Here is a 24,613-nt window from a genome sequence, read left to right as displayed (position 1 = left end):
CCAATGTCCTTCTGCTACCTTAATACTAAACCTGTAAATATATGCACACAGATCTATTTTCCCATCCTCATATATAAATATATTTGCATAGGTACATGCCCTTATTCAGACCTCTATAAATGCCCTTTGCCTCCTAGCTCTTTCCTCTATTTCCTTTGACTTTCCTCTTGTCCCACTGTCATGCTCAGTCTTCATTTGGGTTTCAGTAATTCCTCTCTATTACATTAACCTTGCTCACACCCTACCAGGCCTCCTACACCCTCCTCACCACCAATTTGGATCACTTGTTGTTCCCTTGTCCCTGGGTTTGTTAACATCACTACCTTTCCTCCCACCTCCCCCTCTCCCATGTCCCCCCCGGAACTGTCGGTCCCATTGTTTTCTCCTCCATATTGTTCATCCAGCCTATCTTATTTAGACAGACCTGCAGATATAATAACATGCACAAAAGCAAGACAGAGCAAAACCAAACAACAATATATAATAAAACAACAACAAACTAATGACAAAAAAACAAAACACAACAAGAAAGAAAAGCTTGTAGTTAGTTCAAGGACTGTTTGTTGGAGGCCTTAACTCTTTACAGGAGTAGAAAGCCCCATCTGTTTCTTGAGGGGCTGCTGGTGGCTTTGAACTGCTGACCTTGAGAGTAACAGCCCCATCTGTAACTACTACGCCACCGGGGCTCCTATTTTGACACTTAGTGACCCTATGTAGGATTTCTGAAACAATCGATTTTTACAGTAGACAGCTTCATCGTTCTACTGAGGAGCAGCTGGTGGGTTTGAATGGCTGACGTTGAGGTCAGCAGCACAAGACCTAACCCACTGCTCTACCAGGCTCCTTTCTACTTCTTAAGCACCTACTATTTGCCAGGCCCAGGGCTAGGCAGCTCCCATGGGTGACCTCTAAGGGAGTTCCCCAGGTGGTACAAGTGGAAAGGTTACAGGTTCGGTCCACCCAGAGGCACCTTCAAAGAGAGGTCGGGTGGTCTTGTCCTAAAACCTCAGCCACTGAAAGCCCTGTGCACTGCAGTTCTCTGACCCCCATGGGGTCGCCGTTGAGTCAGAGCTGACTCCACTGCTGTTTCTCTCAATTAAACATGATGACAAGCTCTTCCAGGGTGTGGGCTCCCCCCTGGAGGACTGCCAACCGATACAGGCCTGCTACCTGCCACTGTGGTTCAGTCTTGGTCCTTCTGGCACACACGAGTTTCTCACGCAGAGCCAGGGCACTAGGAGAGTTGCCTGCGGACATTGTGACCTTCTTTGCCCCCAGACTTGTATCTGTGCCATCTCTTAGCCTGGAAAGTGTGAGCCCTGGGCCGATGGTTGGGGTTCTCCAGGCCCGTCGTGAATCATACTTCTTCTCCACTGGGAGCAAATGCTCTCCCACATTGCCTGGGGCTTGGGGAGGCTTGGCAGCTGAGCCCTGGGCCGAGACCTCAGTGTCTTGGGACTACTAGGAGAAGGCCAGTGGTCAGTGGGTCCCAGCCTCAGCCCTGTGTAAGTCCAAATGGAAGACCCTAGGCCAGTGGCTCTCAACCTTCCTAAGGCCGAGACCCTTGTGGCTACTGAGAGGTCATCACTGAGACACTGAACAGAGATAGGATTGACACAGAGAATGCGAGTAACTTTATTAGGGCAGGGAAAGAGCTCCCGGGAGGGAAGGGAGAGCAGAGAGAGGGACAGGAGCATCTTGAGCTCCTGGGAGGTTCCGAGACCCAACGAGTTGGGTCAGGGAAATCGCAACTTGTCAGTGAGGCAGTGGGAGATATATGGGGCTTGAGCTAGGGAGGTGTACATTGACAACAAGAAGGGAGAGTTTTCTGCTTGCAGCTGCAGGACCTTGAGTCAGGATGCGATCCGTGGGAAGTGCCTTTGTTGTTTGCCAACCTACTCCCTGGAGCGCTGGGACAGGGGATGCACAACCTTGGTCTGGAGAGATAAGCTCCTTGGAATGTTGGGGCAGAAGTTGCATACTTCAACAGGTCATTTATCTTCCCGAGAAGCTGGAAATGGGGGGCTTGAAGTTTTGTCCTCCTGAGGAGCCGGAGAGGAGATGGGGGCTGCCTAGGCCAGACCCGACCCAAACAGCGAACCCCTCCACCCAACCATAACATTATTTTTCTTGCTACTTCATCACTGTCATTTTGCTACTGTGATGAATCGGGCGATCCCTGTGAAAGGGTTGTTCGACCCCTCAAAGGGATTGCGACCTACAGGTTGAGGACCGCTGCCTTAGGCTTTGATCAGGCAAAGGGAAGCAGGGAGGGCTGACCCTGGCTACTATGGCAACCCCTGATCAAGCCCGCCCTTGATCAAGCAGAGCCTGCATCCAGCCCACCCCTGATCAAGCCCGCCCTTGATCAGACAAACCCAGGATGAGGTAGAAGTGACAGGATTTCCGATGCTGTAAACTGTCACGGGGCAGACAGCTTCATCTTGGGCTGGTGGTTTCAAACCGCCGGCCTTGTAGTTAGCAGCCCAACCCTTAAGCCACTGCTCCTTGAAAACATCTTAAATAAAAAAATTTTTAAACTCTCGTTAGTGGGGTATGTCACCCTGCCCCATGGACACCTGCTGTTTTGCACAGGTCAGCAAGAAGAGGAGACTTGCTAGCCACAGGCAACACAAGTCAAACTGAGCACAGCAGAGACTGCACACATGTACTGTGAGAAGAGTCCAATTCTGACGGGGAAGACCTGACCTGGGAAGACCACTCTGGTCTTGGTTAAGCAAAATTGAAAGGGGCACAAAGGACTGACCTGAGTGCACCGTGAAAGGTAAAAGACGATGAAGGAATTCCGCCGGGTAAATGGAACTACGCAGGAAAATGCTCAAGGAGCCCTGAGGTCAGCAGTTCCAACCCACCAGCTGCTCCTCGGGAGAAAGATGAGACTGCTTCCCGTTTGTTTGAGTGACAGCCTCGTGAGCCCACGTGGGTGTCTGAGCCGACGGCAGTGAGTGCAGGAATGAGAAGGGAAACCCCGCAGAAAGTCAGCGCTGTTCACTTCATCCCGATCCGAATGCTTTCCCTTCTGTATGTGCACTGTGTTCTTAGGCCCTATATGGTAGAGTCGAGAACGTCTGAAATTCTTCAGCGACCAGATTAGCACTGACTCGGGGGTGGGGGTAGGGGTTCCTAAACACCCTGGTTCACCCCTGTTCCCAGCTCCTGGGGAGACTTCCTCTTTCAAAATCATGCTTTTAGGTTCCAGGACTCTCCTCAAGCCTGCATCAAGGAGTGGGGATACCTACTTACGGAGGGAGAGGACCTTGAAGGAGGAGACCCCCCGGGGGGCTGGGTTGCTTCCCCAAGAGGCCTTGAGGCAGTGCCACCATCCCTGGACTAGTCAATGGGGAGATGGCAGTTGAAACCGGGAAAGGGGGAGAGTCTCCACCCAAAAGCCAGGCGGATTAGAAGCCACCTTCTAGGGTGGCCTAAAGAGGCCGTGGGACTAGGAAGAAAGTCCAACTTGTATTCCCTTGAACTTGCCAAAAACCTGTTGAGTCTTAGGGAGCCCCTGTGGGTTTCCATGACTGTGATTGCTTATGGGAGTAGAAAGCTCAGTCCTTCTCCTACAGAGGTGCTGGTGGTTTTGAACTGCTGACCATATGGACCACAGCCCAACAAGTAACTACTAAGCCACCATGGCTCCTTCCCTTGTATTTATGATCTCCAAATGCCTTGGGAATGGCCAAGGAACTGGGACCTAAGGGTGCACTGGGGGTGGAGAGGGGTTCAGGAGGAATCAATACTTGGAAGAAATAAGACAGCCCATTGAGATGGCCTCCCTTGGAGAAGGCAGAAAATAAAATCCCCTAACTCACTGCCATCCAGCTGATTCTGCTCAGAACGACCCTATATGAGGTTTCTAAGGCTTTGTTGCTGAAGCCGACAGCCTCGGCTTTCTCCCGAGGAGTGCTCGGTGGGTTTGGATCAGCAGCCTTGCAGTTAGCAGCTCAAAGCTGCCCACGCACCACCACCAGGGCAGTGATGCATTCACTGAACTGTGCTCGCTGGGTACTACTGCAGGGATTGCAGCCTTCAGTGTGGATTGCAACTCAATGTGAAGAAGACCCAAGTCCTCATGACTGAGCTACAGGCAGCGTCATGACAAACGCAGGAAAGATTGAAGTTGTCCAGGATTTAGTCTTCCTTGGATCCACGCTCACGAAGCAGTGGTCAGGAGATCAGAGATGGATGCATGGGGTCAATCTGTGGCACAAGACCTCTTTAGGGTATTGAAAAGCAAACATTGTTACTTGGAAGACTAAGGTTTATTGGCCCCAAGCCATGCTATTTTCTTTCTTTTTAAAATGCAATAAATATTTACTGGACAAATAATTCAAGTGGATAGCTTCTAAGTGCCTTATGCGGATTCCGTCATCACACTTCTGTCCATTCTGAGAAGTGTCCCATGACAGACTTCAGAACATTCTAGAAGTTCTTGCCTCCATAAGTCATAGGAAGGACCACACACCAGTCACTTGGTGTCTCTCAGCCCATTCTGTCTTCTGGAAAAAGGATCTAAATTGCTTCCATTTCCATCCTTGTGGACCGTGAAGACCAAAGGTCACCATGTACAGCAATGACATCAACTGTGAACATTCACGTATTTTCTGTATGCACCTATGGCAGTTTTAAGAACCCACATACGATACCCTGCATTAGGCTTATGTCTAATTATGCATATTACATATCCATATCTACAGTTGGATGTGAAAATGGTCCCTGTTTACAAAAAACAGCTCTATTGAGACAACCCCCAGTAGGTAGAACCCTCCCACCACACACACACACACACACACACACTCACAGAATCTTGCCGTTCAAAGCAGACATACTGTTTTGTCAACTGGATTGTTTTCCGTTTTGGAGGCAGCGCAAAGGATGCTGGGATGGAGTATGGGTGAGCACAGGACAGGGTTGGGAAGTGACAGAGCCTGTAACAAAGGGGAGGGGGTGAGGGCAGGCAGAGGAAGAGAAGGATGAAGATGGCATCATATACGTGTGTCAGTTGGATATCGAATAAGAAAGACCAGGGAAGAGCTGATGTATTTCAGTGATGATGCGGACAAAGAGTATCGAGAGTACCATGGGCTGCCAACAGGACAAACAAATCTGTCTTGGAACAAAGGTCAACAGAATGGTCCCTAGAGGCACAGATCTTAGAGGCTGTGCCTCTACTTAACTCTCATTTTAGTGTGGGAAAGCTGCCTTTTTAAGAAGGTGCTAATGGAAGGAGGACAAAGCTTTCTATACCTGTAAAGAGTCTTTATAGGACCCTGTCCCAAAAGGTCATTATGAGTCGGCATCAACTCAGTGGCAGTGGATTTGTTTTGTTTTGAGGGCAAGAGAAGGAGCTCTGGGGGTGTAATAGACTACACATTGGGCTGCTAACCACAAGGTCAGCAGTTCAAAACCACTTGTCATTCTATGGGGGGGGAATTATCACTTTCTACGCTGATCAACAGTGACTGTTTTTTTTTTTTAATGAGCTGATGCCAGGGCCTCAAGTAGAAAGCAGATGTTTTGAGAATGATGATGGCAATGAATGTGCTTGACATAATGGATGTATGTATGGATTGTGATAAGCATTGTATGAGCCCCCAATAAAATGATTTTTTTTAAAGTGACAGTGTAAGGTTTATTGGGACGCGAAACAGAACCAAAGATCCAATTGGCAAAGTTTTAGAAGCAGGCTTTATTGAGAAGCTTGCGGGCGGATTCAGCAACTCAGGGTATTGAGCTATTGAAGCCGCGCAGTGAGGAGCTCTGGCTGTGTTTTTACAGCCCCTGCTGGCAGGCACAGCTCCAGAGGACAGTTCGCTCACAGGGGTTTCACACGGGAAGCGATCTTTAAACTTATCTATAGGTCAGGGACGGGGGTGGAGTACACATATCTTCAAAGAACGCCCTGGCTCCGGGGATGTCTGGTTCTCAGAACTTGCGGTTTCCAGCGAGGGGAGGGGAGGCCAGCAAGGGGTGAGTTCTGAGAGCTAAGGTGGAGGCCCCGGACTCAAAATGGAGTCCCTTGTGCCAAGACCAGGCATACCAGACGCTGCCTTATAGTGAAAGGGGTGGAGTTGGTCTCTTCTGTAGCTGCTTCCTGCTGGTAAATGGGTGAAGAGTTTGGAAATGGGGGTTTTCAGGCAGAGTACTGGGATTTCTGGCCTGGCACGGGGCGGAGAGGTTGGTATTGCTGTAACATCATCTGGTGGACTGCTATGCGGGTGATTTCACGGAGTCGACTCTGCAAGAGCTGGATAAGGCAAGGGGCAATTAAAAGCAAAATTATAACTAAAATTACGGGCCCTAATATGGGGGATAAGAAGGGGTACAAGGAAGAGCTCCACCAGGACGAGGTCCCATTCATTTTTAGTCTGGTGTTTCGCAGTTCATGGCTTAATTTATTCAGGGTTCGGATGTTGGTTTCCACGACTCCCGACTCATTGATGTAGTAACAGCATTCTCCCTGAAGGAAGAGGCAGGTCCCTCCCTTTTCAGCTGTGATGGGGTCTAGAGCGCGACGGTTCTGTAAAGTGACTTGGGCAAGAGAGGTTATCTGTCTCTGTAGAGAGGCTAGGGAGCTTGCCGAGACATCGAGGGCCAGTTGGAGACGGGTGACTAGTTTGTCCGTCGTGACGATAGAGTGCCCAAGGGCCCCACCACTGAGTCCTACTGCTACTGCTGACGAGGCCAAGGAGAGACCTACAATCACAGAGAGAAAAACTGCCCTCTTAGCTCGGCGGCCATGCACCTGTATGTACTTGTCCTGGAACACGGCTGGAGTGTATGTGTGAGTTGTGGGACTAAAGTGACAGGTAGGCACAAGAGGGTAGAAGTGGTACTGATATTTAAGTGTTTAGTGAGAGTAGGGTTGCACCAGAAGAAAAATCCTTCCGGGGCTGTTATCGGTCCGGGGGGGATTTGAGTTGTATCACAAAACTGAGAGGAGGTATTTGAGCAGCAGAATGGCACTTGCGTGTCTTCTGGTTGCATGTACAGGGGGACATTCGAAATGGTTATGGGCTGTGAGGTTGTCATGTTAAGTGAGGGTGGCAGGGGAGGGGCTGGTACTGCCGCTAGGGGAGGGCGTTCCAGGGCCGCGCACACGAGGCAGGTGGAAAGGCTGCCCAGTCCAGTAAGGTTGGCAATGGCAAGTCCCTGCTGCAGCAAGGTCAGCCAGGAGAAAGGGGGCGCAGAAACTCTGGAAATTTGGTTGGAGAGTTGTTGTTCTTGGGACTGGATGATATGGTGAACGGTGGATTGAACTTGCACTAGGGATCTCCAAATGAAGATATTGGAGGAGGGAAAGGAGTCCCATGATGACGGTACCAGCCGCCTTCTACTGGCTTAGTCCATCTACTATCCCAGGGATCTGGGATGTTAGGGTATATTGGCTTCCTGACCAGTAAAATCGGTGAGATTTGCTAATAGGGTAGGAATGAGCATCATGGCTGGTGCACTTTCTCTAGGGGCAGCCGGCGTTCTCAGTTTTTAAGAAAGTGCCCCAGAATTGAGCAGGGTGACAATTGTACAGCTCTTCTAGATATGGTTGAATTGTGGAATTGTATGGCATGTGGATGAGGTGCTCATAAAACTATTTTAAAAAAAGAAAAGTTACAGACTTATACACCCACAGGGGCAGTTCCACCCTGCCCTATAGGGTGGCGATGGGTGGGAATCAACTCAATGGTAGTGGGTTTGACTTTGGTCCTTTGAGTGAAGAGGAGTACTTAGCTGTGCTGAGCGCTGCAAAGAGGCTGGTGATTTGCGAGAGAGAGACATGACGAAAGGATTAGGAAGGGTGGTCCTGGACGATGAGCCGCGTGAGAGCAGTGTCTGGTTTGCTGCGGGTACATGCTGTGGAAAAGGCGAGACACAAGTCCAACCCTTTCTGGGAGCACCTACTGGTAACTCTGAAGGGAAGCCTAACTGTTTTGAGCAAGATGCCTGTGGTAGCTACATCATCTGGTGTCGATTTGCAGAGGGGTGGAGTCTAGCCTGTCAATCAGGTTGCAGCTCGATGACCTCATTTGGAGGCTCAAAAAAATAGCTCACTGGAGGCCAGACACACACTCCCTGCGAGACATTCCTGTTGATGACACGTGGAGCTACGCTAGAGCCCTAGTGCTGGAGGAGCCACGTGGAGACCCCTGCCAGTGCTGAGATGCTTCCACTGCCACTGGAGCCACAAGACTTTCCAGTTACTGACCTGTGATCTTCCTGCATCTGGCGTCATTGCTTATGTTGCATGAGTCTGAAGAAGAATTTATAGATTGGTATCGGATATAGGAGCTAATAATATCAGACGTATGGACTTGATCTGGACTGGGCTGGGATGTTTTCTTAATGTACAATTACTCCTTGATATGAAGTTCTCTCTTGTCAGAGTAACCAGCCTCTGACAATCATGGGGGTCCATAGACGCAACTGTATGGCGATAATATATAAAGATCATAGTAAAGTCATAGAGAATAGGAAAGATAGGCGAGTGAAATAAAGGAGTCATGGCAGCATGCTCACCTCAGCCCCGCTTGGTGGTCCACATGGAGGCGGGGGACAAGAGGAGGAGAGAATATATTTCTAACCAAGGCTCATCTCTACTTACAGGTAACCACATACATCCTAAGAAGGGGTTGTACGATAGGCAATACAGCAATGGGAGGGCACGATCTAAGGGTGTGCACGTGATAGGAAGAGGAAGGATTAGGGAAACACACATCACAAGATGGGCGGATCCTAGATTTAGATGGCAGCTTAACCTTGGTTGTCCTCGAGCTGGCTTGACTTCTACCTGGCTGTGCTTCAGGGAAGCCTTAGCAGCAGGGAGTGAGCCCAGCTATGGTGGGGCAAACAATAGGGTCTGATTGCTCTAAATGGATGATGTCTTCAGGGAGATTCCCTATATTCTCAAGTGTAAGCCAACCCAAATATCAGCCGAGGCACATAATTTTACCACAAAAACTGCATTAAAATATGCTGAAGAACTCGGCTTATACATGTGTATACACGGTAACTCCCAAACAGCAGAACTCACCACGTGCTGGCAAACAGCGTGACAACCTGGGGAGAAACCGTTTGTTTTTTATCCCACACTCTCTTACATATACACGATGTCTCTGGATTCCTTTCTCTGGTCAACCCAGACGAACCCCATGACCCATGGGCCCGACTTCTTCCCCCACCTGCCTCCAGAATCTCTGATCTGCTACTCCTAAGAAAAGGGAGCGTCCCTGAGGAGGCGGCGGCAGGGACCCCACCCTTCAGTGACTGTCATAGTCCTGACAACCTACAAGCTCTTCACAAGGGGCCCCGTGTCCTCGCATGTCCTCCTTTTAACTCTGCCAGCGGCAGCCAGTCCAGGCTCCCCCTAACTATGTGTTTGAAGCTGCGTCTGCCTGGGAGAGGATGTGCTTGTCTTCTTCACCTGCCGGAGGCTTGCCTGGCCTCCTGTCTTAGCTACGCAGCTCAGAGAGCCCCAGCTCATGTCTCCGATTGGGTGAGGACCTCCCATCAGTGACTCCCACAACAATAGACACCCGCTCAGCAGCACACTCGTTTGGTCCAATGTCTGCCTTCCACAACAGACCATAGACTTCATGAGCTCCATCTTGTTTAGCGCAGTTGTATCTAGTGCCTGGCCTAGAGTAGGTGCTAAGAAGTATTTGCATGGTCCACAGATAGTTTGACTTTCCCTCCCATCCTCTGCTCACAAGTCACTATCAATTTTTGGAAGCTTTTCTTTTGGTCCCTCACGTTGTTGTTTTATCGGTGTTTGGAGTTCACCTCAGGAATGAATGCGATAGCTCTCTGTGCAGTCATCTAAAATAATGGAGATTAAGCTGTGTCTTCTCCCCAGTAGGATGGCTGAGTTGGTTATGTGTGAACCCACAGAACTGTACAACATCCTCAACCAAGTCACGAAGCTCTCCAGATTAACCGAACCCAACTACCTCTGCTTATTGGGTAAGTGCTCTGTTTTTGTTTCGCTTTCAACGTGTGTTTGCTCTGGGCAGGGGCGAGCATTATTTCTGACGTACAGTATTTTGACTTGTTAGCTTACTGGCAGACAGGAATGGCTTCAGAAACCATTATGCTCCTGAGACATTGCTCAAAATACTGCTTCTGACAGTGACGTGGCGAGGCAATCATCCCAGAGTAAATGAGTCTTTGATATTCTTTATAGCGAAATATTTAAAATGTGGAATGAGACAACACGCAGGGACATTTTAAAAACACCCAAGGACCCACCACCTACCTTTGGTATGATGTTACAGACGTGGGTACAGGCCTCTTTTCTATTCTGTCCTGGCCCCATTCTATTCCCTCCCCACATCTTCACTCGTTCACTATATTACATAAGGAGGGATCCCTAAATCATAAATGTGGTGTTACACGTCACGGTCCCCAGTAGCACCACGAGGTACTGCAACCAGGGTTTTTGTTTGGCTTTGTTTTTGGCTTCAGATGGTGACGCTGCAATGATTCTGAATTCTTTCTGTTAGGTCCAGAAGCTTTCCTATGGAATCTTTGGGGTTTTCTAGGAATAGGATCCTGTCATTTCTGAGTAGGGACTGTTGTACCCCTTCCTTTCCAACCTGGATACCCTGTATTTTGGTGTTGCTTTGCTGTGGTGAGGGATCCGAGATTACTGACTAAGAACGAGGGTAATGTGAAATTGGATTTTTTTTTTCACTTTCTGGTGTGAATTAAGTGACCGTTCACAGAGCAAATCAGTTTTCCACTCCACAATTCATGCACATGTTGTCTGGTGTCTTTGTTTGCACATTCCCACAATGGAACACCACACACCGGGCTTGCCCCTCTGTTCCTAGTCTTCCTGTGCCCTGCTTCCTCAACCTCCCCAGCCTTCTGAACTCTGTCGTGGGGCAAATGCTGCCGTTTAAAAAAATCTCAAAATTGTTGATTACCTACCCTAAGGAGGTCTTACCTCCTTGATGTATCTGCTTTCCTTATAGGCATGCCCATTTGTTTGGCAGACCATTGATCCCCAAGGCAGGGAGAGGGGGTGGTGAGTTCCGTTCCAGATCTGAAAGTTGACTAAGGGCTACAGTCAGTCCCCAGGGTTTCAGCAGTCTCTTTCTGACCAGTAAGTGTGACTTGAAAAATGAGTCAGAGGTTTTTTCCTGCATTCTCTGACCCCAATCCAGACCCTTCTAATATCCCTTTCAGAGCAGTTGGTGGTGGTAGTCGGGCACCATCTAGTTCTTCTGGTCTCAGAGTCACGGGGACTGAGGTTCCCATGGCCTGTTACTCTATCCATGCATGTTGATTGCGTGTCTTATCCATTTCAGACTGTAGACCTCAGTAAAACAGAACAAAACCTCAGTTTCTGGGGAAAACTTCAATTCCAGTGACATAGCTTTCACGGTCAGAAGGAACAACTCCGGCTCTCTCCTGAAATGCAACTCTGTCGTGATAGGAGAATATTCCTACACGCACAAGGAAGACCCGCTAACACGACTAGCCTTCAATCATGTGAAAGTGATGCCACTCTTCTTCAACTAGCCGTTCACAGCATAGCCAACCCTCTGAGTTTCCAACACGAAGTGGCCTGGGCCGGTCCGTTTCACTTACCATGCCGAGGACGGAGAGCTTTACGCATCCCGTTGCATTTTCTCCGACGTCCGGTTTTCCTGGAGTCTTACATTGTATGTTCCAGGTTCTAATTTTTCTTCTTTTTTTCAGGTTCCATTTCTTAATGGGTTCTGAATTCTCCATGAAACGTTCTCATTGGGGTCAGGCCCTGTTAGCCAGTGACAGTCCCCAAAGCTGTTCTCCACCCACATCATTCAAGCTGAGCCCCCTTGAGGAGGCATCTCTTCCCCAGTGGTATTTTGTGTGCCTTCCCACCAGAGGGGCTCGCTTCTGGTACATACAAGACAGTGATCCTCAGACTTTCCTACGGCTTCTGCCGGCCAACCCTTTCAGAAGTATATCGTCACACGATGAAGGATTATGTACTCCATCCTTTTTTTATTTTTTTGGCACATAGTATACTTTTTTTTCTTTTTAAGTCATTTTACTGGGGGCTCATAGAACCTACCACAATCCATACACACATCCATTATCTCAGCACACCTGTACATTTGTTGCCATCATTGTTTTCAAAGACTACACTTTATTTTTTAACTCATTCTATTGGGGAGAGGCTCCTACCACTCCTGTAACCGTCCATCATTCACTTGGATTAAGTGCACTTGTGCATAGGTTGCCATCAACATCCCCGAGACCTTCTCTTACGACTTGAGCCCTGGGATTCAGCTCCTCTTTCCCCGCCCCTTGTGAAGCCTTGATCAATCAGATATTGTTATTGTTCACCTTACACTTACAATTTTTTTAAAATCATTTTATTGGGGGCTCATACAACTCATCACAATCCATCCATACATCAATTGTATAAAGCACATTTGTACATTGTTACCCTCATTATTCTCAAAACATTTGCTTTCTACTTGAGCCCCTGACATCAGCTCCTCATTTCGCACCCCCCCCACCCTGCTCACCCTTCCCTCATGAACACGTGAAAATTTATAAATTATGATTTTCTTATATCTTACACTGTCTGACATATACCTTCACCCCCTTTTCTGTTGTCCGTCCCCCAGGGAGGGGATCACATGTAGATCCTTGTAATCGATTCCCTCTTTCCAACCCACTCTCCCTCTATGCTCCCAGTATCACCACTCACACTGCTGGATCATCCGCCCTGGATTCCCTGTGTTTCCAGTTCCTATCTGTACCAGTGTATATCCTCTGGTCTACCCACAATACCTTACACTTTTAACTGACAGTCACTAGCACCTAATTGCCCAGCAATCTAAGTACAGGAAGTTGTTTTGTCGGTGCTCCTTGGCAAACATAGGTGTGAGTCACATGCTTTTTCCTTTCCAGATGTCCGTTCCAAACATGAGTATGATGAAAGCCACCTGATCACAGCCCGCCGAGTGAAGCAGGTACCCGGCAGGGTCAGAGCAGAGGGTGGCCGGCGGCTGCCTTGTAGGAACGTGGGGAACCAGGAGGGGCTGTAGCCTCCGGCTAAGAGACACCACTCTGATCACCCTGGGGAGACAGAGGTAGCCATAAGTTCCCTGCAGGACCCCCAGGAGGTCTTCCACATTTGTCACATGCTCCCGAAGCTGTCCCCTCCCCCACCACGACCCACAGCTCCATCCAACAGATGCTGATTGGATTCCCTGGTTCCATCGCTGTGGACACAGGAGAACACAAGATGTTTGTGGCTCATGGTCCCCTTCCTCCTAGAGCGTCTAGTCTAACCAGGGATGACCTGAAATACTGGCATGTTCTTCCCGCTTCCTTCTCGTCTTCCTTCCCCTGCTCCAGAGACTTGGTGTAAACCAGAGCTGTGCATGCAGTCCTCACAGACTCCTCTCCTTCTTGTAGGGGGACCCCCAACTCCACAGGATCTTTGCCCAGGAGCCACGTCTCACCTCTGCAGCCATCTCTCCCGCTCTCTGCCTTTGAAGTCTCTCTGACTCCCAGCTCCCTGCTCCACCTTTCTGTCCAGCTGCATTTCCCCCTCTGCTGCCCAAAGGAGGCCGCTGGGCTGTCCTGGTCCTCCTCCCTGTCTGCCTCCAGACACTTCTCAATGAAGCTACCAGCTTCACTTTCCTGCAGTCAAGGTCACCTCTAAAATACTGTCTTGCAGACCCCCCCCTCCAGTTATGGCTGTGCTGTTAGGCAGCCTCCCCCACCGCCCCCACCCAATGCATACAGCTCAATCATTCAATCCTATTAAAAAGAATCTCAGAACATTGTCTTTTCATCCTCACTGTTGTGGGCTCCCCATTAGCCCCCATCTCCCTGCCCCGCTCCTATCCAGGGACTATCTCTAGTTCTACCCGTCCTGGAGTTTGTATCCAGAAAATCAGTACGCACCTCTGTTTGCTTATCACTGTGTCCCAGAGGCTGACGAAAGACCCTCGGAATTGCTGGATGCTCCCGGGATATTCGTTGATGAAAACAATGGCACAGAAGCTGTTCCTCCTGCCTGGAAAACTCTCGCAAGCCTTGTCCACCTGGAAAATTTCCCCTCGTCCTTCGAGTCTCAGTTCCAAGCCTCTGCTCCCAGCATGCTCGGCGTCCTCTGGCTGCTGGCTGCCCGGTGTTTCCCTTAGCTTTCTTGACTGGGGGGTTCCAGAGTCCAGAGTTAGGTATCAAACAGGCACTGAGAGCATGTTTGCTGCCTGAGTGGCCGATTGTCCAGGTCCTGCTCCCTGCTCCCTGTGCCAGCCTCCGGGACTCTCTTTACACCTTGACACTCTGCCCCGGTGTTCTTCTCCGTACGCAGGACCCATGCTTCCCCCGAGGGCGGCTGACTTAATGCAGCTCATCCTCCAAGTGCCATCTAATCGACGTCTTTTTAAAAACTTGGACAAGTGCTTGTTGCGGGTCTTTGGGAGGGACCAACTTAACATCACACAATAGACATCACAACCTCCCACAAATGCTCTGCTTGTTGGTTCCTTCTACGTTCCACACCCAGCTTCTTGGGAAGGCTGCCCCTTCCGCTCTGCGGTGGGATGTCAGGCAAGGCACCGGACGTTTGAACTGACATCTGTTGAAAGAGGTTTTGTGGCTTACGCTGGATAACGTCTCATTTGCCGTTCAAGTGGCCAACTTCCTGTCCACCTGCATTCCTGTCCACCTACAGGTACTTTGGATAAGTGGGACCCTACCAAATTTGCACGCTCAATTCACAACACGGTTAGGTCTCCAAGACCAGTCCTGGTGCGTAAATTGGAATCCCATGCCAAGCCACTGAGAATCGGGGCCCAGCCAGCTTAACCCATAGCCCCAGGCATCATGGCCTCAGAGCCAGCTTCCCTCTCTCCTCGAACCTCCACTTTTGTTGTTATAAATCGTTTTATTGGGAGCTCATACAACTCTTATCACAATCCATCCATCCATCCATTGTGTCAAGCACCTTTGTACATTCATTGCCCTCATCATTCTCAAAACATTTGCTCTCCATTTAAGCCTTTGGCATCAGCTCCTCATCCCCCCCCCTCCCTCATGAACCCTTGATGATTTTAATGATCACCACACCTTGTTATTGTGAAAAACTCGTAGGATCAAGGTTTGTTTTAACCACCGTCAATGCAAGATGTTGGACAACAAGGTAGTGAGGAGAGGGTGTGTTTGTGAGTCTGGCTCGTCTCAGCCACATGCCGAAGGTTCAACCACACAGTGGCACGAGCAGACGGAACCCTGTGACTCATCAGGGCTGGGTAACCACCCACTGTATGTATGTGCCCCCTCCCTGTTGGTTACCCTGCCGTCGGTTGATGGGCCTTTGTTGTCTCCACGTTGGGAAGAACGTGGCAGTGAGCATGGGAGTGCCAGTGTCAGTCTCTGCCTTCGGTCCTTTGGGGCCAGTAGGGGGCAGTCTGTCCCCTGCAGCAGATAAATGGCATCCTCTTGAAGCCTCGCTTCCTTTAGACCTACCTCACTTCTCTTTACATCCCAGAGAACTTCCTTGGTCTGTACTCTGCCGTGTGGTAGAGTGGGTTGGTACTTGCCGTATGCTATGCTAGATGAAGCTACAAGGGGCAGGCGCCGGCTCTTGTTGGCCTCTGACTCACTCAGGGGTTCGGGGAAGCAGCATGAAGACGGGAAGAAGGCTAGACAGTTGGCTGCTGCCTCGCCAGGCCTCCCTTGAACATCTTTGCAGGCCCAGCGCCCTGCAACAGCCTCGTTCCTTAGCAACAGCATCCTCTTAGCAATAGCCTCGTTCCTTAGCAACAGCATCCTCTTAGCAACAGCATCCACTTAGCAACAGCATCCACTCGCCCTTCCCTGCGGCTCCACCAGATGGCAGCTCAGCTGCTCCTCGCCAACTCCCCTCCACCTGGTGGGGTCAGGGTGCTCCTTCCTTCTCGAGCCCCATTTACCACCTGCAATCCGGGAACCCAAGGCCCTGTTCTCTCAGAGCTACTGTCCACCTCGCCACACCTGCCTGTGCACGCTTCCGCCTAACCAAGCTCGCTCCTTCCTGCTCTCCTGCTGGTGTTTTGAAAGGGCCTCCAGGGCCAACCTCTGCCCCCCAGCGAGGGGCTGTCATTCCCACCCGTTGGCTACTATCGCACCAACGAGCCAGTCTGTGGACCAACTGCCCTTTGGGCAGCGCTTAACCTCAGGTCCAGTCAGCGGTGGCCATCTTTTCTCAGAAGGGTGATGGGTGTGCAAGGTCCTGAGCTCCAGTAGACTCCCTTGTCTGGCCTCTCAGTACTTGCCTGCCATGCGTGCATGTGTGCGTGTGTGTGTGTGTGTTGTCGGGGAAGCAGCATGGGCCCATCTCCTCTGTGTGTGTGTGTCCATGTGCACAAGCAGGGAATGCCTACTGAATGGGGCCCACCCACCCACAGACCTCTCTTTCCTCAGGAGAAAAACCAGTATCTGATCCCCGAGTCTGTGGACCTGGACTGCGTGAGGTACTGTGTGGTGTACGATAACAACACCACGTCCCTGGACTCGCTCGCGGAGGGCAAGGACGACGACGACAACACAGACAAGGACAAAGGAAGTGAGTTTTCACAGGAGGTGGGACCAAGAACCAGCTCTGTGGGGTCACTTCTGACCCCTGGTGATCTCAGACTCGGGGGCCTCAAAAAGCTCTAGAGGGGGTCATGGGGGGGTAATTCCATGAGCCTTTCATCAAAGGTGTCCACAAGAAGCCCCCCTCGCATGTGGCAGAGCACAATGGTGCTCTGTGGGGTTTTCTTTCTTGGAAACGAGTATCTGTGACTTGTTGACACCTGGAACACAAACCACACAGCTTTTCCACATACAGTTTGGCGACATTGGTGGCATGCTTTGAGCTGTGTCCCCATCCTCACGGCCTGTCCCTCCTCCTTTCCCATCAGCGATGCAGGTGTCCCTTTGAGCGCATGTTGCCAGGCTCCAACAGGCACTGCTCACTCAGAACCCCCCCAAACCAAGCTCACTGCCTCGGAGTGGACTGACTCCTTGCGACCCTGCAGGAGAGGGGAACTGCCCCCGTGGGTTTCAGAGACTGTGAGTCTTTACGGAGTGGCAAGCCCATCTCTCTCTCACATGCTCTTCTAGTTATGGAAAACCAGAGAGGTGGGTCTCAGGAAGCCTCTCAGCGGATCTGTGTGGTTTGAAGGCCACCCCGGGGCAAGCAGGATCCACGGTGTTTTCTGATGGCTGCTGTTATCGGAAGTAGAGGGCCAAGCCTTTCTTCCAAGGCACTTCTGGGCCGACTCGAACCTGCGACCTTTTGGTTGGCAGTCAGACACGTTCATTGATTTTACCACCAGGGACTCCAGCAAGAGTACTAGTGACCGGTGGTTGGTGGAACCTGTACGATGTGCCAGGCACCATGCCCGGGACTCGACCCGGGCCCGTTCACGAAGCCCGCAGAACTCCCGAGGATGGAAATATCCAGAACTGTGAGGAGCCCACAAAGGAGCCCTGGCGGCAGAGGGGGCTCCCCGTGGTTTGCTCGCTGCAGAGGCAGGAGTTTGAACCCACCGGCTGCTCCATGGGAGAAAGAGGAGGCTTTCTGCTTCTTTAAAGATGTACAGCCTTGGAAACCCACGGGGCTGGTTCGACTCCGTCCTGTGGGGTTGGGTGCTCAGCTGGGTTCCCTAGACAAGCATCACCAATGGCGCCTGACTGCGTATGCACGTAGGGAGGAGAAATTGTATCGGGAAGTTGCTCACGTCATGGTAGATGTACGTAAATTCAATCTGGCTCCAGTCCACGGGTTGGATGTTAAGCCAACTGAACAAGAAGCAGGGAGAAGAAACAGGAAGGGCACATGCTGGTGGATGCTGAGCTGAATGGGTCTGAGATTGGCCCCTTGAATCCAATGTCAGCAATCCCCTAATGGCTTCTGGGGTTGCCAGCGCTGGCCCTGGAGGTCAACAAACCAGACGCAGGATCTGGCCCCAGCTTCCACACACTGTCCGTTCACACTAAAGGTAGGGCCGCAGCCTGAAGGACAACTCCTTCAGTCTTATCAAGGCTGAGACCAGATCCAGGAGGTCTCCTCTCCCCACCAGAACCATGGTGGTTACTGGTTGGGCTGCCTACTGCAAGGTCGTCAGTTGGAAACCACCAGCCGCTCCTTGAGAGAAAGGCGGGGCTTTCTGCTCCCGTGAAGAGTGACAGTCTCAGAAACCCACAGGGGCAGCTCCACTCTGTCTTAGGGGTCACTAGGAGCCGGCACTGATTCAATAGCAGTGAGATTGTTTTGGGGGGCTCTTCTCCCCACAACTGCTTCACCGAAGATCTCACCCTGGAGTAGGACCACACAGTGTTAGGTCACACCGAGGAAAAGCCGAGCCCAGCCAGGTTGACATCAGACCTGTCACAGGTTGTCACGAATCTGCCAAGGTCCTAAACGGAGTGAGTTTATCGCTACATCAGCCTCACCCCCAAAGTGTAGCTGCTCAAGGGGACACAAAGTGCGTATCCCTCCACTTCTGTGGGCCTGGAACTCGGGAGCCTCTTAGCGGGGGAATTGTGGCACACTAGCAGGCTCTCTCTCTCGGCTGTGGTCAGGACGCTCACCGGGTTGGCATCCGAAGGTTGGCCTGGGCTGTGATTGTCTGCTTCCCAGATGACACATTCACAAGCTTTTCGTCAGACGTCGCCACACAGTCTGACACCCAGCTCACTGCTCTCGAGACTGCCCGATAGGACAGGGTGGGACCGCCCCTGTGCATTTCCGCCCCTGTAACTCTCTATGGGCGGAGAAAGCCCCATCTTTCTCCGGGCAGCAGCTAGCAGTTTTGAACTGCTGACCTTGCTGTCAGCAGCCCAATGTGTAACCCACCAAGTGCTGGGGCTCCCAGATATCACCACAGTGCTGCCTGAATGGCCACACCCAGAGGCAGGCCCCCCCCAAAAAAAAAACAGTCCGAGAGAGAGCACGAGCGAGCAAGGGGGAGCCAGTCTCTCATGCCCTGAAACGTCCGCACCATCACCCCTGCCACAGCCCTCTCTCCAGAAGCACGCCACGAAGTCCAGCCCCCTCCCCCACAAGAGCAAAGGAACAGAGCCCAGCACACATGTGAACGTAACAACTGTGAGGCCGGTGCGGAGCGGCACTGTTCTGTTCTGTGGTACGTAGGGGCACTGTGAGTCGGCACCGACTGGACAATGCCTGACACCACCAACCACCACCTTCTCCTCCTCCTCCATCTCCTCCTCCACCATCTCCTCCTCTTCCTCCGCCATCTCCTCTTCCTCCTCCTCCTCTTCCTCCTCCTCCTCCATTTCCATCACCGCCTCTTCCACCTCTACCACCTCAATCACCACCGACTGCACCTCCACATACAAGGAGGCCCCAGAACCTTCGTGGAGACATTGAATAAGAAGATGGTGGGGTTTTTTGTGTGCGAATTTTGAAGCTCCTTCAGAGTAAGTGGTGGGGCCAGGATCCCAATCCAGGCGGTGTGGCTCTGTGCTGGGAAGGGACGCTGGAGAGCCCTGCAGGCTTGGCTCGGCCCACCCTGCCGCTGGAGGTCACATCACTCCCACGAGGTGGCGCTAGACCCCCTGTGGAGTAAAACCAGTCCCGACTCTGGCTGAGACTGTCTGCGCCCATACAGGTTTGAAGTCTCAGAGACCCAGAGGGTCAGTTCTCTCCTGCCCTATTGGGTGGCTGCGCATCAGATTCGCCTCGGTGGCAGTGAGTGTTTGCATTGGGCAACATATCGATTACACACCGGGCTGCTAACTGCAAGGTCAGCAGTTCAAAACCGCCAGCTTTCTACTCCAGTGAAGAGTTACAGTCTCAGAAACGCACAAGGGCGGTTCCACCCCGTCCCATGGGGCCGCTCTGACTCGGCATTGACTCCGTGGTGCTGATTAGACTCCTCCCCTTTGGCTCAGGTCTGCAGTTGGTGGATTGCCAGAAATGGTGGTTGTCTCCGTTCCAACACACCATAGGAAGCTAACAACCACCTCTGCGTGAGCACGAGCCCCTCGCCCTCCCACCACACTCCCTACCTGGAGAGAGTGCATGTGATCATAGGCCTTCCAAACAGAAACATCAAACTCCCATCCAGTCAATTTTCACTCATAGTGACCCTATTGGACAGGGTAGAATTGCCCCTGTGGATTTCTAAGACTAACTCCGGACATGAGTAGAAAGCTGCTGCTTTTTCCTGTGGGGCATCTGGTGGTTTTGAACCGGTGACCTTGCATTTAGCAGTCTAATGTATAATCTACTATGCCACCAGGACTCTCGCAAGGTAGGAGGTTATAAGTAAATTCAGAGCACCAGCTGTAGGGGAAGGCTTGCTCTGTGTGTCAGCTCTGGAGCAAGGTCCTTGTTTCCTTTTAGCACCTGTGGGCCCAACGTTCCTAGGAGACCCCCGTGTGTCTTGGCATCAATCTTCCCTGGGTCTAGGACACTGGTTCTCAACCTTGGGGTCAGGACCCTTTTAGGGGTTGAACGACCCTTTCACAGGGGTCGCCTGAGTCAGAACAGTAGCAAAATGACATGAAGTAGCAACGAGAATAATTTTATGGCTGGGGGTCACCACAACATGAGGAACTGTTGTGTTAGGGAGGTTGAGAACCACTGGTCTAGGAGGTTCTCAGCACAGGGACCCTGGCTTCCTAGGATGCAATCTGCTCCCGGCTCTTCTTTCTTAGTGGAAGTAAATCCACCAACCTGCTCACGTTTTAATCTCTTTTGTATCTCAAAGGAGACAGGCTCAAAAGACAACCTGATCCTGCGGTTCCCGCCTGCTTTCATCACAGCCCCCGTTAGTGTCAGAGTTAGGATTTACAACGCACAGCTCAGACTGTGAAGGAAACTGCCTAACAGGGAGAATGGAGGCCCAGCCAGGTGGTTTATGGGAAAACCCCAGCATCTTTTAATTCTCTCTATCCCCACAAACTTCTTGAAGCCCTCTTGTGTTTGGGGGGTGGGGCAGGGAATGCATATTCAATTCACTACAGTGGTCATAAAGATAACCCTTTATGGTCTATGGGGACCTATTTCTCACTCTTTAAAAATTTTTTAAAATTTAAATCATTTAATTGGGGGCTCAAACAGTCTTACCGCAATCCTATTCCTCACTCAATGTAGGAATTAGGAGGAAACTGTAATATAACACAACCACCCAAAAAACCCTCCCAAACCACATGCACGCACACACACACACACACACACACACACACACACACACACACACACACACCTGCACCAGGGACTCAGAGCTCTGAAGGGAACTTGAGTACCAGCTATCTCCAAGCCCCCCTCGACTGGGGAGGGCTGTTCTACCCTCTGAGTGCCCACTTGGCGCTCAGTTGACATTTAGAGGGTTGGGAGTGCTGGCTCTCCTTAGGGACCCAGGAAGTGTCTTCCCTTGCTACCAGCAGAGCGTGTGCAGCACCGAGACCATGTGACAGAGCAGAGGCGCAGCACTGAGACCAAGAAACAAAGCGGCGGGATTCTCAGTCCATTCAACAAGTGAAGCTGAGAGCCTTTGGGCCGGAGATTTACTGGCCAAGTGGGGTACCCCTTAGACATTTATCGGCACTAAAGAAGCTTGATAACACTGGTCGAGCCAGCCAGAGGCCGGGGTCTCCTGACTGACAAACTGAAGACCAGAATGAGACGTGACCGTTGGTGTGGCTGAGAAGAGGCACAGCCGTGGACAAAGGGACTTGAAACGACCTTCATGTTTCCTGATTCTCCTTCCCCCGGTGCAGCTGAGGTGGGGGTGGGGGAGGGGGATCAGCTGCTCCAGCCCCACGCCATTTCCTCCTCCCATTACATTCTCCTACCAGAAGACCAATGACCCTACTATTGTGAGGTTCCTTTCCGGTCTAAGAAAGTGGGGGCCTGCCTCACCTGAATCCGCTTGGCAGGACTGCTGGGGCACTGGTGAGGGGCCCATTTCTTTCCAGCGGAGTCTCTAATTTTCCCCTGGAAAGTGCCCTTCCTCCAGCCCTGACCCCTCAGCTGTGTGTAAGGCTCCAGTGGGGCTTGTGATATCAATGGGAGGGCAGCTGTCTGGCATGAAGGCAGCAGGACTGCCTCCCCAACTCCCCCTGGCACTGGTGCCCCTCCAGGCAGGGTTCAGGCTCTTGCTCAAGAGAGGGAGGGGTCCTGTGAGTCCCAGTGGTGGGACTCTGGCTGGGAAGGCCTGCGTCTCCTGTCGGGCAAGCCGCAGCCCCCTGCCTCCCCTGGATGCTCTCTAGCTAGGTCACAGGCAACCAGGGGCCTGAGCAACCCTGCTGGAACTGGCCGCCTCTCTGAACAAAGTTCGGTGTCACAAGCAAAGCCTGCAGCCCACCGTTTGCCTTGGTCTGGCTCTCTGGAGCCTGCTATAGGACACTTCTGTGTGGGTCAGATCCTGGTCTCAGGATAGCCTGAGTTTTACTAACTTCATGACCTGTGTCTAATCTGCCTAATAGAGATCAATGAAGACATTTCAGATTCAGTTGATGTCAATCCACACCCACCAATACCAGTCACTGTCAGGTTGAACCTGGCTCAGGGGAGACCCCAGAGTAGGGCTGTGCCGCGCCGGGCTTCCATCGGCTGATGTGTAGCAGCTGACTGCCAGACCTTTCTTCATAGATGCCTCTGGCAGGGCCTAGCCACCAGCCTTTTGGGGAGCAGCTAAGCTCATTATCCTTACGTGGCCTTGTGGACTTCTCAGCTGCACCCTCTAAAACACAGAAACCGAAGCAAACCCACTGTCACTGAGCCCATTCTGACTCAGTGGCCCTGTGGACAGAGTCCATGTGGGCTTCTGAGGCTCTCTCTCTGTCTATATATATTTATACACACATGTACACATATATTTGCACATATATATTTAACAATTTTATCAGCACTGCATCATACAATTCAGTAATTCAGTGAATCAAGAAGAGGTGTACAGTTATCACCACATTCAACTCTAGACCATTTTCCTTCTGTCTTCTCATTGTTACGCATCGGTTCCCCCCTCCCCAATGGTGACAAACATACACAACAGAACATTCTCCAGATCCACAACTTCCACATGTTTAATTCCGCTCCGCCCTACAAGGGGGCTTCGAGTCAGAATCAACTCCACGGCACTGAGTGCGCCTGGGAGAGTGGGGCATGAGGGGAAGAACCCTGGGCTGCAGGGTTGGCGGTTCACACCCAGCAACCAGTCCTCGGGAGAAAGATGGGGCTCCCATCAAGATTTCTTGTCTTGGCAGCTCTTTGGGGGAACCGATTTGCTGCCCACGGGTTGGGCTTACTTTGGTTTGGGGGTTGAGGGAAGAGGGGACCTGGGAGTGGTTGCTCTTGGGTCTGTGGTATCTTTGGGGGGTTTTGGAAATGTTCGTCAGTTAGTGGAGATGCTCACACATCTTTGTGCACAGACGAGAAATTACTGGCCTGTGCGTTTTAAATGAGTGCACTGTGCGGTGTGTGCAATCTAGCTCAAAAGCACTGACTCTGTCTAAGGGGGCTTCCAAAAATTGGCAGGAAAATGGAGTGGAAGGGTGATGGGATCTTCCCTCTCCTGGGTAGTTTAAGTTAAAAAAGAACAAATATTAACTTGGTGGTAAGTGGCTTCAAAACTTTGACATGGTTACAGTGAATCTAGCAACATAAGCAATGAATGCAATGAATATAATAAATACGAAAGTCATGACCGTAATCAGTGTAATTAACATAATATGATCTGTGTCTCTGCTTCCGAAGTCATGGTGTCTCGGTCACGCCCAGCTGTCGCTCGGCAGACGGCAAGCACTCAGGGACCTTCACCGTTTGTCTCTCTGGTCTCCACTCTTAGGGCTGCTGCTGGGGCCTGCCATCGAGTGTGGCAAAGTCCTGAAGGAGTTCACACGCCACCCCGTGTCCATCTTGAGGGGAGGCTATGAGTGCTTCTCGGCCATGTACCATTTCCTCCGGACCCAGAAGATCATCTGGATGCCCCAGGCAAGGCGGCGTGCTGGGCACAGAGGGAGGCTGGTGGGGAGCCGCCCCGTCAGGCTCTGTGCTGCTGCTGGCCTCTGCGGCTGGGACTCCCGGGGGGTCAGTGCAGCCTTACCCTGGTCCCTTCTGTTGCTGTGACTCCTTTCAGGTCCCCCTATCTACTTGGCATCCCACGGCTCCCGCTCCCTTAGGGCCCACGCTCCTTCCCTGGGGTCTTGAGCCTGATCCCAGTGGGGTGTGGTGGCGCATAAAGAAGTCTCCCAGACCTTGCTGAGCCCGTCCTGACCCTGCTGGCTCGGCCCTTCCAGCCAGCACCTGGTGACAAGCACAGATGACATCACGTCGAGTCGGTTCCTCCTCACAAGGACCCTCGGTCCAGCAGAAGGGCGCGCTGTGCGGCTCGTATCTGCATCGTCGTCACAGCCGTGGCACTGTGGAAGCCCATCTTGCTGACAGCCTTCCTCCTCTTCACTCACCCTCTACTTAGCATCATAGTGGGTTGTGCGCTGGGCTGCTAACTGCAAGGTCACCGGTTCAAAACCACTAGCTGCTCCCCAGGAGAAAGATAAGGCTTTCTACTGCCATAAGGAGGTAGAGTCTCGGAAACCCACCAAAGGTTAGCACTCGCAGCTGCTAACTGAAAGGTCA

General features: G+C 51.5%; 1 protein-coding gene across 1 annotated transcript in view; it reads left to right on the top strand.

The window, feature by feature from the left end:
• The window catches only part of STYXL1 (serine/threonine/tyrosine interacting like 1), a 43,381-nt gene that overhangs the window by 4,163 nt on the left and 14,605 nt on the right, over positions 1-24,613 (top strand). The window contains exons 2-5 of the mRNA XM_075564887.1: positions 9,875-9,978; positions 12,928-12,989; positions 16,438-16,579; positions 23,823-23,968. Of these exons, the coding sequence (XP_075421002.1) occupies positions 9,876-9,978; positions 12,928-12,989; positions 16,438-16,579; positions 23,823-23,968 (453 nt within the window). The 5' untranslated portion in view covers position 9,875. The remainder of the gene's footprint in view (positions 1-9,874; positions 9,979-12,927; positions 12,990-16,437; positions 16,580-23,822; positions 23,969-24,613) is intronic.

This window comes from Tenrec ecaudatus, chromosome 12 (assembly GCF_050624435.1).
Source record: "Tenrec ecaudatus isolate mTenEca1 chromosome 12, mTenEca1.hap1, whole genome shotgun sequence".
Classification (NCBI taxonomy): Eukaryota; Metazoa; Chordata; class Mammalia; order Afrosoricida; family Tenrecidae; genus Tenrec; species Tenrec ecaudatus.
This window is presented reverse-complemented; position numbering and strand designations above follow the sequence as displayed.